The sequence below is a fragment of the Carcharhinus amblyrhynchos genome, chromosome 11 (assembly GCF_965287045.1).
Source record: "Carcharhinus amblyrhynchos chromosome 11, sCarAmb.v2.hapA, whole genome shotgun sequence".
Taxonomy (NCBI): Eukaryota; Metazoa; Chordata; class Chondrichthyes; order Carcharhiniformes; family Carcharhinidae; genus Carcharhinus; species Carcharhinus amblyrhynchos.
In genome coordinates this window covers 44779422-44795054 of record NC_137334.1, presented here as the reverse complement: position 1 = coordinate 44795054, position 15633 = coordinate 44779422, and the positions used below count along the sequence as shown (strand labels likewise).

General features: G+C 40.4%; 1 protein-coding gene across 1 annotated transcript in view; it reads right to left on the bottom strand.

The window, feature by feature from the left end:
• ola1 (Obg-like ATPase 1) overlaps window positions 1–15633 on the bottom strand; it is a 184144-nt gene that overhangs the window by 81686 nt on the left and 86825 nt on the right. Inside the window, exons 5-7 of the mRNA XM_080198972.1 lie at window positions 12565–12740; window positions 10279–10359; window positions 9875–9972 (exon numbers count right to left, since the gene is read on the bottom strand). Of these exons, the coding sequence (XP_080055098.1) occupies window positions 9875–9972; window positions 10279–10359; window positions 12565–12740 (355 nt within the window). The remainder of the gene's footprint in view (window positions 1–9874; window positions 9973–10278; window positions 10360–12564; window positions 12741–15633) is intronic.

Genomic DNA, 15633 nt, shown 5'->3' with positions numbered 1-15633 from the left:
TGTGGCCTTACCAATGTCTTGTACAACTTCAGTAAGATGTCCCAACTCCTGTATTCAATATCCTGGTTCAATCGACCAAAATGCATCACCTCGCATTTATCTAAACTATACTCCCTCTGACATTCATTAGCCCACTGGCCCAACTGATCAAGATCCCGTTGCAATCTGAGATAACCTTCTTCACTCTTGGTGTCATCTGCAAACTTACTAACCATGCCTCCTATATTCTCATCCAAATCGTGAATATAAATGATAAATAACAGTGGATCCAGCACTGATCCCTGAGGCACACCGCTGGTCACAGGCCTCCAGTTTGAAAAGCAACACTTTACAACCACCTTCTATCTTCTGTCATCAAGCCAATTTTGTATCCATTGTCAGTCACTGAAACAGCCACTCTGCTGAAATCTGGCATTTCCTGTAGAAATCACTCATGCCCAGGAATCTCAGCACTTCTCTTTTCATTGATGGTGTTGGGAACTTCCCAATAACTTTTATTTTCACATCCCACACAGCCATCGATCCACGTTCAATTGTATGGCCTAAAAACGTGACTTGGACCTTTTCAAAGTCACTTTTTGCAAATTTTACCATCAAGCCCGCCTCCTATAGTCAAACAAACAATTCTTAAATGTTCCAAATGCTCTTCCACTTTTGACTGAAAAACCACCAGATCATCTACATACACCGCAATTATTTAGTCCAGAAATGACCCTGTTAGTTAGTCGCTGAAATGTTGCTAGCGCATTCTTCATTCCAAATGGCATAACTTTAAACTGATACAGACCTTTGACATCACAGAACCCAAAACCTCCTTTGCACTTTCTGATAAAATTACTTACCTGTATCCTTTAAATAAATCAAGTCAGGTAAGTAACATTTGCTTGTCCCACCTTTTCAATACAGTCTTCCAATCGAGGAATAGGATATGAATCTGACTTTTTAACTACACTGACTTTTCAATATTCATACAGTCGGAGGTTATCATCGGGTTTTGGTACCATTAGAATAGGAGCTTCAATTGCCGCAATTCACTTCAGTGATATTCTTAAGCATACTTTCAATACTTTTTTGAACCAGTGCCAATGGCGCACTACTGTCAGTGCCAGGGATCGGGGTTCGATTCTCGGTTTGTCTGTATGGAGTTTGCACATTCTCCCCATGACTGCATGTTTCCCCTTCGGATGCTCTGATTACCTCCCACAGTCCAAAGACGAAGGAGGGGGCGAGGGCGAGGGGACGCGAGAGGGGGCGAGGGCGAGGGGACGCGAGGGGGGGCGAGGGCGAGGGGACGCGAGAGGGGGCGAGGGCGAGGGGACGCGAGAGGGGGCGAGGGCGAGGGGACGCGAGAGGGGGCGAGGGCGAGGGGACGCGAGAGGGGGCGAGGGCGAGGGGACGCGAGAGGGGGCGAGGGCGAGGGGACGCGAGAGGGGGCGAGGGCGAGGGGACGCGAGAGGGGGCGAGGGCGAGGGGACGCGAGAGGGGGCGAGGGCGAGGGGACGCGAGAGGGGGCGAGGGCGAGGGGACGCGAGAGGGGGCGAGGGCGAGGGGACGCGAGAGGGGGCGAGGGCGAGGGGACGCGAGAGGGGGCGAGGGGACGCGAGAGGGGGCGAGGGCGAGGGGACGCGAGAGGGGGCGAGGGCGAGGGGACGCGAGAGGGGGCGAGGGCGAGGGGACGCGAGAGGGGGCGAGGGCGAGGGGACGCGAGAGGGGGCGAGGGCGAGGGGACGCGAGAGGGGGCGAGGGCGAGGGGACGCGAGAGGGGGCGAGGGCGAGGGGACGCGAGAGGGGGCGAGGGCGAGGGGACGCGAGAGGGGGCGAGGGCGAGGGGACGCGAGAGGGGGCGAGGGCGAGGGGACGCGAGAGGGGGCGAGGGCGAGGGGACGCGAGAGGGGGCGAGGGCGAGGGGACGCGAGAGGGGGCGAGGGCGAGGGGACGCGAGAGGGGGCGAGGGGACGCGAGAGAGGGCGAGGGGACGCGAGAGAGGGCGAGGGGACGCGAGAGAGGGCGAGGGGACGCGAGAGAGGGCGAGGGGACGCGAGAGAGGGCGAGGGGACGCGAGAGAGGGCGAGGGGACGCGAGAGAGGGCGAGGGGACGCGAGAGAGGGCGAGGGGACGCGAGAGAGGGCGAGGGGACGCGAGAGAGGGCGAGGGGACGCGAGAGAGGGCGAGGGGACGCGAGAGAGGGCGAGGGGACGCGAGAGAGGGCGAGGGGACGCGAGAGAGGGCGAGGGGACGCGAGAGAGGGCGAGGGGACGCGAGAGAGGGCGAGGGGACGCGAGAGAGGGCGAGGGGACGCGAGAGAGGGCGAGGGGACGCGAGAGAGGGCGAGGGGACGCGAGAGAGGGCGAGGGGACGCGAGAGAGGGCGAGGGGACGCGAGAGAGGGCGAGGGGACGCGAGAGAGGGCGAGGGGACGCGAGAGAGGGCGAGGGGACGCGAGAGAGGGCGAGGGGACGCGAGAGAGGGCGAGGGGACGCGAGAGAGGGCGAGGGGACGCGAGAGAGGGCGAGGGGACGCGAGAGAGGGCGAGGGGACGCGAGAGAGGGCGAGGGGACGCGAGAGAGGGCGAGGGGACGCGAGAGAGGGCGAGGGGACGCGAGAGAGGGCGAGGGGACGCGAGAGAGGGCGAGGGGACGCGAGAGAGGGCGAGGGCGAGGGGACGCGAGAGAGCAAACACACCGGAGAAAGCAAACACGAGCGAGGGATCAAGTGAACACAATGGAATGAGAGAGCAATTCAACATGAGTGATAGCATGAGGCGGAGGATGAGTGTAAGAGGGAATCCAGAGTTGTTCTAAAACTAAATTGTCTGCAGGTCAGACTTTCAGTCACCTGCATACCTGTCAGAACTGTACCGAACACCCAGGTACAAACACGGTCATCTTCTTCTAGATGGGCAAACAAGAAAAACCTCTCTTTGACGAAGCTTCGGTTTTCTGCACTAATAACTTCTTGTGGACAGGTATCAAATTTTCTATAACAAGCTCCCATGATGTATCTTGGGATGGTTGACTGCATTAAAAGTGCTGCATCAATAGAAGTTGCTATTATTGAAACAGGGATAATATTTTAATAAACTAAATCCTGTTTTTCATTTTTATGCTGCTATCTGGTTGCTGCCCATATTATGTTTGTTAATTACCAACCATGAATTTCTAAGAGGCATTCTCTGCAAGTAAGATACAGAAAGAAATAGAACAAAGTCAAGCAAACTTCTAATTAATAAGTGTCTATGACGAGGAATTAAATTACAACTTCCAAATGACAAAACCTTTCTGCTTTAAATTTTTATGGTCAAAATTTATGCCAAGTTTGAATTATGATCAATTGATCATTTTCGGGCTAGAAAGCAGCATGGGTTTTTTCTCCTAACTATTTCTTTTCATGTTTCTTATTATCAGTCTGGTGGTTGAGAATGGGAAATAATTAGAAAGTAAAGTTTCACCAGTTTTGAAAAATGAGACGCAAACCAAGTGGTTGCAAGAAAATATTTTCTCCCTATGAAGAGAATTTTCCGATGTAGATTTGCAGGATATATCAGTCTTAATTAAAAGCTTAGCACATGAATAACTATGCTGTTTTCAACTTACATTCTAAGTTGCTTTATTTAATACTTCAATAAAAATGCTGCAAAGAAACAATGTTATTTTCCTCTGCCTTGAAGTAACGTCTTTTTAAAATGCAGTTACTATTGAGCCATAATTAAGAAACCATAACCCAAATAACATTTACTCAATCATGAAAAACTGATCATCAAAAACAATGTGAATAGCAAACTAGTTTTTGGGAAACATGCGCAAGTTACTAACATTTCAATATTCATCTCAACAACACACTGGATGTGGACCTGAACACAAAATCTACTTTATAACAAATGAGTGATTGATTATTAGTCTATTTATCGCTACACACTCCAGTTAATATTGCCAACTACAGATTGACAATTTGCTCATCATATATACAATTTTACTAAAAACAAACCAGTCTTCTTTGAAAGTGGAATATATAAATCTAACCCTCCTTAACACAAAAAAATTCAATCGCTTAGAAATGTCCTGTTTCATAAGTAATGAGGGAACTTTAAATATTACATTCACAAGGCCTAGTGATTCAGAATTTTCAAGAAGATAGCTAAAGCAGGTTTTCAGACATAAGACTGCCAAGTTTCCTGGGAAGTCCATGAATCTCTTAGAGCATGAGCTAGCAGGGAACATAAAAACTGACTAAAAGTTTCTGTAGATTTGTAAAGAGAAAAAGATTGATAAAAACGAATATAGGCCCCTTACAGTAAGAAACGGGAGAATTCATAACAGGAAATAAAGAAATGGCTAAAGAATTAAATTTGTACTTTACTTCAGTCTTTACAAAGGAAGGCATAAATAATGTTTTAATGAGGAGCTGAAGAAAATTAGTAGAGAAATGGTTTTGGGAAATTGATGGGATTGAAGGTGAATAAATCTCCAGGTCCTGATAATCTTCATCCCAAAGTACTCAAGGAAATGGCCCTGGAAATAGTACATCCATTGATGGTCATTTTCCAAAATTCTTTGGACTCTGGAATAGTTCCTACAGATTGGAGGATAGCTAATATAAGCCTACTATTCAAAAAGAGAGAGAGAAAACAGGGAATTTTAGACAAGTGAGCTTAATGTCAGTACTGGGGAAGTTGCTAAAGTCTATTATCAAGGATTTCATAACCCAACATTTGGAAGGCAGTGGTATAATCAGGGTAAGTCAGCATGGATTTACAAAAGGGAAATCATGCTTGACGAATCTATTGGAATTTTCTGGGGATGTAACTAGTTGAGTTGATCAAGGAGAACCAGTGGATGTAGTTTATTTAGACTTTCAGAAGGCTTTTGACAAAGTCTCACACAACAGACCAATATGTAAAGTTAAAGCACATGGGAGTGGAGGTAGTGTCTTGAGATGGATAGAAAGATGTTTATCAGATAAGAAGCAAAGAGTTGGTATAAATGGGTCTTTTTCTTATTGGCAGTCAGTGACTAGTGAGGTTCCGTAGGGGTCTGTGCTAGGATCCCAAATATTCACATTATATACTAATGATTTAGAAGAGGGAACTGAATGTATTACCTCTAAATTTGCAGTGGAAGGATAAGTAGTGAGGAGGATGCAGAGATGCTTCAGTGTGATTTGGACAGTGTGTGGGTATCTGCATGGCAAATGCAGCATAATGTGAATAAATGTGAAGTTCTCCTTTTCGGTAACAACAATAGGACGACAGATTATTATTTGAATGGATGTAAACTGAGGTGGATATTCAATGAGACCTTGAAGTCCTCATGCATCAGTTGCTGAAAATAAGCATGCAGATACAGTAGGCAGTAAAGAAGGCAAATGGCATGTTGGCCTTCATAGCAAGAGATCTGAGAATAACAATAGGGATGTTTTGCTGCAATTGTATAGGGTGTTGGTGAGGCCACATCTGGAGTGTTGTGTGCAATTTTGATGTCCTTATCTGAGAAAGGGTGTCCTTGTTATAGAGGGAGTACAGCGAAGGTTTCCCAGGCTGATTCCTGGGATGGCAGTTCTGTCATATGAGGAGAGATTAAGTCGGTTGGGATTATATTCACTGGAGTTTAGAAGAGAGGGGATTTCATAGAAACTTATAAAATTGTAACAGGGTTGGACAGGGTAGATTCAGAAAAAATGTTCCCAATACGGGGGGGGGGGGGGGTGGTGGTGGTGGTGGTGGTGGTGGTGGTGGTGGTGGTGGTGGCAGTGTCCAGAACTAGGGGTCAGAGTTTGAGGATAAGAACTTTTTCGAACTGGGGTGAGGAGAAATTTCTTCAGAGAGTGGTAAATGTGTGGAATTCACTATCATCAAAAGTAGTTGAGGCCAAAACATTGTCTGATTTCAAGAAGAAATTAGATATAGCTCTTGGGGACAAAGGGATCAAGGGATACGGGGGGGGGAAAATCAGTATATTCAATTTGATGATCAGCCATGATCAAGATGAATGATAAGACAGACTCAAAAGGGCCAAATGGCTTACTCCTGCTTCTAGTTTCTATGTTTCTAATGGGCCAGAGATCCCACAGAAAGGGGCACATCTGAACAATTATTTTAGCAGCTCAGGAGATCTGCACATTTTAAATTTCTTGTCGCAATAGTGGGAGGAATGCCATCTACAATGCTGGCAGTTACTTCCTATTCTGCAATTTCCATCAGCCTACGAAACTCATCTTTACATGAGAGTTTACGCCGATTAGCTGGTTTGAAATATTGATGTAGAGCTGGGTTTAGGACGATGTGCCATGAGAAGTGCCTTAAGCACTGAGCCCACCCCCCTTGGTACAATGTCTTAGATTCAGGTTGATCTGTGTCAGGCAGGTGAAGTCCAAGTACAGACTGAACTGGTAGTCACACTACACACAGTCACACAGAACAATAGTCCAAATCCAACTTGAGACAGGGCTTGTTGAAAGTGGCATCAACCGCGGATTCTGACTGTACCTTGTGCAGTGCAGGGTTGTTCAGGGTGAATATTTGCAAATCATAGCATTATCATACTTATTACTATCAGTTACAAATAAACTATAATAGAATACATTACTTTTGGTGATGCAATAGCGGTTATGGTTAAAATGCTTGCAGAATCTTCTTGTCCACAATATAGAATGGCAACACAAGTATGACAATACTTGCTGAGAATCATACTCTGACTCAACGTTTTTAAGAGCAAACTTACAAAAGAAAACTAATGAAGAAATAAGAAACAAGGCTATGTATATAAATATACAATGTAATCTTGGCCTTTCCATTTTAATTTTCATCAAGATTTCTTCATCCTGGCCAATAGAAGTGCCATCAAAAGTAATCTTCACAGGGGACAGAAAGCTCCATGGTTTAACTATCTGACAGTTCTTCAGAAATTGTTTGGATTTTATTCTACATAACATTTGGGCTGGAAGCATTAAAAACCCAGGAGAGGGGGGCCATTTAATGCGGTTAGTGAATTTTTGCAATTATCAAGGTGAAGGATGCAAGTCCAGTGGAGTGGAATGCTTTCTCATTTCAGGCAACTGGTGAAACAAGCTCCTCAAAATCTGTCATTAAGCTAACATTTACTGGATGACTCTTATTGTGCCCAATGCGATGTTTTTAACTCCCAATATCAGCCATGCATATGGCCTTTCAGAAACTGGGCTAAACTATGGACAGTTTGATGTTAATATTTATAAAGAAACTGTCACTGTTAATTTGGTGCAGGACCTTTACTTCCAGACAGGCAGAGAGAAAGAACCTGTAGATACCACTCTCTGGTGTTATTTTTCTGAAATGAAAACCGACTGTCTCAGTTGTCTAGGATCCCACTGTTTCTGTTATTTTGTGCTATCGCGACAGCAGGATTTACAAAAGACCACACTTGGAAGTCAGCTGGCTCTATTTAGATTACATCATTAGATGGTGCAATAGAAACAAATCAAAATTGAAGTAAGAAAGGAGTAGACCTCAGTAATCACTTGCGTTAACTGAAGCTTGCAGTGTTGACATACCATTATGTGTAGTACAGTACAATGATTTCTGAAATACTGAAGTAAGTCAATGAAAATGAGATGGAGATGGATTCTGTGACCAAGCTGGGTTACACAGGGGTTAATGAGTATCAGTTTGAATTCAAGACACCAAGAATTGGGCTAAGACAGAAGAACTTCCAGAGTGCAATTGAAGAACAGAAGAGAAATTATCAATCTTTTTGATTTTTATTTGGTAGTTAGGAGCTCTCTCTGCATTATACCAGATTTGATTCTCAACTAATTCTGTTGCACTTAGTGCACCATAATCTCTGCAACTCTTCCAAAATCACAATCGATATACATAAATCATTTGCAATACTCAGCTAATTTCTACTAAACTTAAATCTTCTCAAGAAGTTCTTCCAGTCTAAATGTGCAGATTAAAAAAAACACTATCTACTTTGTAAAGCAAAATGGCTATATCTTTGACAGTTTACAAATACTTATCAACATTGATATATATATATATACACTGTAATATTAGAAACAGTACAAAAAATGTGCACGCCTCCTTTGAAAGTTGCTTTATTTTCCACCACTCACCATCAGAGTCTAGCGATGCATTATATTTACATCTACAACAAAAACTATAGGACTAGGCAATACGAAATTAACTTTCCAGTGTTATTGCTAATTCTCCTTTTCCTAACCTATGTAATATATTATTCTTCACTTAATGAACACCATAAATTCCAATCAAATGTAACGTTTTTAAGCCAACTGCTCTCTGAGATGCAATACTTAAGATACTAATTAAGGAGTAAGCTGGTATGAATGAGATCTACACTAACCATTTACATCTGGAAAATAAGATGGTGCACTTTAAGTATTGACTTTGCTCATTATACTGCCTCAAACTAACACACCAACTGTTTTGATACTTAAAAAATTTTTTTTTAAACAAATCTCAATACAAAAACTGCTACATAAACGCAGCATTAAAATTCTGGCATGATTCGTGTAGAAGAAAGGCAACCAACCCCCCTCCCCTTTTCAGTAGATGCCATTTCTTATCATGCAATGCTTCCACTCATAAATCTATGACAAATACTTCCTTAATCATTTTTTACAGGCAAGGATGTGTAGGGGGGATACAGTGACTTGCTAGAGGGAAAATAGGAACAGCAGGCAGCAAAGCCATTGAGAAAAATGCCTACATGGTAAACTTGCTTTTGGAACATCACTCGTCTGTATTGGCTTTGATCTTTTGACAAAACAGACAACAGTACAGTGCAGAATTTTTAATACGATCATTGAATAAACCACAATGAATTTCAGAAATTAAGCCTCTTTCTGTTGTAGTTAAGATCAATAGTTCTTCCACTAAAAACTATGCTTTAATTCATACTATTATTTCTTTTGAATTGGCCATAACCTAATCACCATCCTAACTGGTCCAAAGTAAAAACGGGGCATCTGCAACAAGCAAATCACAGACCGGCGTCTTCTGAAAGTCTGTCTACTATTAGGGTCTGGAAGTAGTATTGCTGTACAATTACAGCCAGCAATTTCCACCGGTAATCATCTCTACACAGGTGTGAGATGCTTTTAGCATAAAGAATCTGCCTCATTGGCTGACATATGAAATCTTTCATATCCATACAGCAATAACAAGATACAGGAAAAGAAAGTACACCAAAAATATAGATCGACATCTATCATTTTAAGGCCAGGTAAGAGTCAATCCTATTGATTCTGAACACAGACGAGGAGCCAAAAAAGAGACTAAACAAGAATAGGAGGCAATTCACTCATTTAATATTGTCCCCATTTTCTTTTAAGTAGACACCTTACCATACCATGTGTGTACTATATTCCAAACTATAGCAATTACTTTTCATTATTTCAAGAAAGCGTGCAATTAAGAAATATTCTGTGGTCCTACACATTTCAATAGTTTTCATTTACTTTAATCATAATTAGATAATCTCTCCAGATGCACATTCTAAATATGCATGCATTTAGGCACAAATGAATAAATTATGTAGATGAGAGCACTTTTACTCTTCATTATTTGGAATTTCCTTTAATGGAAAAGTGAAATAAAAAACTTCATGAAATTAATGGACCATAAAATAATATGGTTATTACTCAAGTAATTCACTACTATACATTTGCTGTGATATAAATTTATCACTTGGGCTCTGAAATAAACTTACAATATATCAAATGCTTTTAAATGACATAAATTGAAATACAGTTTAAAGTTCATTACATGGATTTAGGTGATTAGGTTTTACACCTAGGAGCATAGATCAATAACCAAATTATAAGACAATATCTTTGAAATTCCAGTTTTCTCAACTTTAACCATCTTATATGAAACTCACCATTTATTCTTCCTTCTAATGTAGTCTTTCTCAGATAGGTTAACCAAATAAATCATTGGTTTTGAAGTCAAAAGTAAATGTTTATTCAATACATCAATCTGAGAAAAAAAGCAAAAGAGGAACATTGAAGCAAAAACTTAATATATCCTTAGCATTTTTAAGGTGGCAGAAACCAAAATGCCTTTCAATTTAAGCAGCTTTAACCCCATCCCCACAGAAACACGAGTAGTCTGAAATAATCAAGAAACTGAATGGCTCCCTCTGACCCAAAGAAAAATGTTGAATTATGCAACAGTCTTTACAACCTAATTACAAGATTTCTACAAGATAAAGTGACATCTAACACAGATTATAGAAACAAGGCAACAGATATTAATAAATCCAAGTGCACATCAAAGTCTTACCTCTTTGTCATTCCAGTCATGATAGAAGCGTACATGTTTCTTTTCCTCTATAACCCAATTCTTGACTTTGCACATTATGTCCTATTAAAGATTAAGAGAAAAACAGAGGCATTACAATGCAAAGAAGGTAAATGAACACAGCAGGAGCTGGATAATTATTTAAGTTACCATAAAGCAGCCAAGTATAATTTTTTAAAACAGAAGTTTTATGAGGATGGAAAGAGAAAATTACTAAGTTAATGTGAATTTTTTGCTTAGGTGAATATAATATTATGTGTGCTTTTTCCCAAAATATACAATCTATTCCTTCATATTGATTGTGTAAGCCAGCCAGCATAGGAACCAGTAATAAAATAAATATGAGTAAAGAACAGTGGGGGAAGTAGAGCGAGAAGCTTTTTTTAAAGAAAGCATATGAATATATTTATCCAACCTCAGAATTGAGTCAAACTGGTCCAAAGCTTCTTCTATATTTTGATTTTTTGCCAACACATTCCCCTTCCAAAAAAAATTAAGAAGGGGGGGGGAAAAACCGCTTCAATTTCACAATAGTAACAGAATCATGCTGGTGACCTCCAACCAGCTGCATTCAGTTTCAGAACATCTTTCTCAACAGGAATTCTAAAGGGCTTCTAGTTATCAAGCTAGTGTGCATTCAGAAGGAGCAACTGCAGGAAGAGACAACTTGCTTTGTTTCTCTGTCCTTCCCTTAAAGAAAGATTAATCATCTGTGAAATGGAAACGGCAAACAGCAAGTGACACAAACTGAACCCTTCAAGCCTTTCCTTATCCATTTCATTGCTCTGAATCAAGAGCTGCGTGTGGCATGATTCTCTTCACAGGCAGGTGTTAATAAAAGGCACACTGGTCTAAAAGGTCACAGTCAGCTCTTGCGTTTAAAAGCATGCATGATTTGCTTTTGTTAAATATATCTTTTAATTTATAACAAACATTTAGCAAAATATATGAAGCTCAAATGCAGACCACATCAAAATTTAAGGTGGCTAATATATAACTATATTTTAGAAAATCATGTAGCAAATTCTATTATATGAAATTGGTAGCTTCTCAAACAGGTTTTCAGAATTTCTTGCTTTTCACCTTCTATGTACTTTACTTTCCAAAGGTATCAGAGATTGCACAATATTGTGATAACAGGGTTTCCAAAGCTAAAAATTTTCACTGGTTTCAACAAACCGTATCAATATGGAGAGGACAACAATTAAATTTCTCAGTATCCAAACAAATGAGAGATCTCATTTGAATAGCAGGTTTCAACCAACATCCAATGGGTGTATAAATTCATTTCTATCATTTTATCTTAACAGACAAAATCTGATGTGGTTCTTGCTGTTTTCAAAAAAAATCTATTGTTTTACCAAGATTATGCAAGTTAACGAGGAAATAAATGTCTGCAAATTAATAGTTTTTTTATTCTCACAACCTCTTCACAATAATTACATACCTGTCTCAGAAGCCTCTGAACTCAAATTTCTACAAAATTTTTAATTTATAACACGACAGTCAGCAACCGCACATGCATAACAATGTGAAAATGCTGGACACAATGTTTACAAACTATTCTTTAAACCTTAAAAAGACTTCCAGGAGATTTCACTTGGCATCTTTATATGTAACCTTTGACAAGTGATGTAGCCCATTTTTATTCATTGCCTAAAATTGTCAGCAATTATGTGCGTCACTGGCCACCTGCAAATTCTGAATGCCTGCTCCAGCCGTCATTGCAAAAACCAATGTCAGGAGGATTAATCTGAGAAAACACCGAGTCCCCTAATGGTTTCAGCAGGTGAAATCGCCCAGATGGTTAATACAACAAATAGTCAGGACTGCTTCGTCAAGACAGATGGCAGACAAAATAATAAAAAGGCCAAAACTTTAACAGACTTTAACAAAACTGACACAAACCCCATACATAAAATAAAACACACGTTAGTTTTGTTTTTCCTGGCTATCACATTGAAGCAATGGGCTTAAAGATCTCACTCATGGTCTGAACATACAAAAAGCCTGTGCAAATACTTTCATTTACCCAGTATTCTGACCCTAAGGTTAGGTACTGAATGAATAACTCAGTGCTAATGATGTCTGCAACTCCTGGCCTCAGACATTTATAATTTATATACCAAAATATCATGTTAAACTCAATACTTTAATACAATTGTCAGTAAATGATCCAAGGATAACAAGCAGAGAGTAGACTTCAACACTGAGTTTCAAATATTTTGTGTTATGAAATGAAGGGAAAGAGATTTCTTTTCAACTTACATATTCAGGTTTTAGTTTTTTGTCTCCTCCTCTTACTGCTACTTTCTCTAATTTGTCAATAATCGGCATAATTAGCTCTTCATCCTTTAGTCTCAGTTCTTCATGAATAATTTCAATATCCCGAACAGGGTCTACACTTCCTTCAATGTGAACAATTTCATCGTCTTCAAAAGCTCCTGAAAGAAACATTGCGCGAGAAATTTTAAAATATAATTTCAGTTAATAAAATTAAAGATGTACCACTGAACTGGATCTCTAAATTCCATCTCAGACTGCAGCAACAAAACTGTACCAAACTGATGGAAGTAATGGTATATTCAATATTGCATTTAATTCTGAACTCAACCATTCTTGTTTCTGTGAGAAATTAAATACAAATGTTAAAATAGCTGAAGTCATCTGCCACAGCTCTTCTCAGAATCAATCTATTTTATTATTCGGGCTCCGACGGTGATTAGATAATGAACCACTCAGACACACAATTTACACAGCAGCTAATTTCATCGTCCTGATTCCAGGGTATAGATTTTAGGGGGCCATGAAAAGAGCAGATGAAGGCACATTTGTCATATGTGAGTGACAACTATTCACACAGTTTGAAGAAATGGTACTGGCCCTTATTAGGTACACATGCTATTATCACATATTTAAAGTACAGTTAGGGCCATAATTTTAAATTGCCAACTAGAAACATAAGGGTAAAACAACCAGATATTACTAGAGTATGTGTACTGACTCATGCCCTTCCATGTCATTTTTATTCAGCTTATGCAAAACAAACTGCATGAATGTGATTCCAAAGAGCCACAACTATAAATTACCACAGTCAAAGAAAACCATAAAAATCAGGCAACTATCAAGCAACGAAGTATCAGTTCAATACAGATTGCAATTGCTGGACAGTTATTCTGAAAAGAATAGACTGCAGAGAACATAAAGGCCAAGCTTACAAGTCAAGTATGATGATTCATTACTACAAAAGGTTACTGCATATTATAGATTTTTCTAAGTCAGCTGCAATTGATAAGAGTAGAATTTCACGACCTTGTATTTTTCTGCAGTTAATTTTTGCTGTTACAAGTTTTTGAAAATTACATTTAAAATACCCAAAAGAAAACTGCACTTTTCAATTTCAAAAACACCGAATAGCTTTAGCAAAACAAGCCTATGAACTTAATAGGAGTAAATATATAAACTATTCACTTCAGTTTTGTTAAATGTGCTGGTCAAATTGCGTACAGACACTCACTGTCTATGCTTATATATGGTTATTTCAATGAGGTATCAGAAAGCCACTCCCATCTATGGAAAATAACCAATAAGTCATCTTTCAGGAGAGGGAAGACACTACAGAAACAAAGCCACACATCTAATTATAAAGTACAAATTCAACATTTACTTCACAACTTTACCACATATAACACACGCATAAACATACGATTCATAGAAATTTTGTTTTTCTGAATAGAGGCAGAACAGAGTATATTTTGCAGTCATGATAATAACTGTGGTACCAGAACACAGCAAGTTCTTATTCACCATCTTCTCAGGAAAGTTACTGCTCCAAATGGAGCTTGGAATTGAGTTTATGAAAGAGGAAAGGACAATAATAAATTGCGCTTCCACAGCTTTTAAATGCTACTATTAAAAGTCTTGAGAATCCTTAGGCTGACCAGAAAAGGCAAATTTCTTTGCTAAAGGCAATTCACATTTTGGCAGAAGTTTTTTTTTCCCAGGAGATTAGTAAAGAAATGCACCAACTATCCATGGATATGGTAACGTCACAAGGGGTTCAAGAGTACAAAATAAAGCATTTGCCAAAAGCAGAAATGCATCTGCACGGATAAAAGGTTTGTTGGCATATGAAAAAAAAAGTTGTGCTCGACTTGAAAAACAGCTAAAAATGACTTACCCCTGGGGTTAGCATTATATGCCCAAATCAGCTAATTTGGGTTTAAGAATGTTGTCTTAAAATTTGCCACCAACTCAAAAACAGTTGGTTTGGCAAAGGACAGGACTACAAAATACTGCAATAAGAGACTAACATGTTACCAGCATGAGTGGACAAGTGACAGATTCAAATTGAATGGAGACCCCCAAAAGTTAATACAAAACAAACAGTGGGATTAATCCTTAATGAAAAGGCCAGCAAAGACTCAAAAGGATTCAAACATTTAATTGACTGTAAAAGCATAGATGAAATCATAAAAATGGATACTAGCACCTTGGATTTTATAAATCGAAATACATTCCACAAGAACGAAGGATAAGTTTGTACAAAACACGGAGTGAGTCGTAGTTAAGAGTATTTTGCGCTTCTGGCATGCCACCACAGAAAGATCATTAAAGACAGTATGGTTTAAATATACCAATGTCTGGGATCAAAAATGCAGAGACTACAATTTTCAATGGATCACATAAAATGAGGAGGATATTTAACCACTTTTTCAAAATTAAGCTTTCAGATGGGAATAGGAAAACCTTATTTCTGATTGGAAAATTAATAGCAAAAGTTTCATAGAATTCCTACAGTGCAGGAGGCCACTTGGCCCATGGTGTCTGCACCGACAACAATACCAGCCAGGCCGTATCTTCATAACACCACGTTTACCCTGCTAATCCCCTGACACTAACGGCCAATTTAGCCTGGTCAATCAACCTAACCCTCATATCTTTGGAGTGTGGGAGGAAATTGGAGCAGCTAGCTGAAACCCACACAGACACAGGGAGAATGCGTAAACTCCACACGGTCACCCAAGGCCAGAATTAAACCTGGGTCCCTGGTGCTGTGAGAATGCAGTGCTAGCCACCGTGCCATCATGCCACCCTTAATTAAAATTCCAAGTTGCATTCTGTCTTCTTCCTGCCTCTTGCCATAGATCCAAGCCTACGAACATACCAGGACTGCCAGATATTAGAATGCTTTAGCATGTAGCAGAGTGTCAAAGTACACACCATTTTATCATTTGGGCAAACGTTTGAAGGAGGAAAAGATGCAAGGCTGTGGGGAGATCTCTCTCTTTCTCTGGAGAGAGTGATTATTAACTTTTCAAAAGAATGTCTAAATCC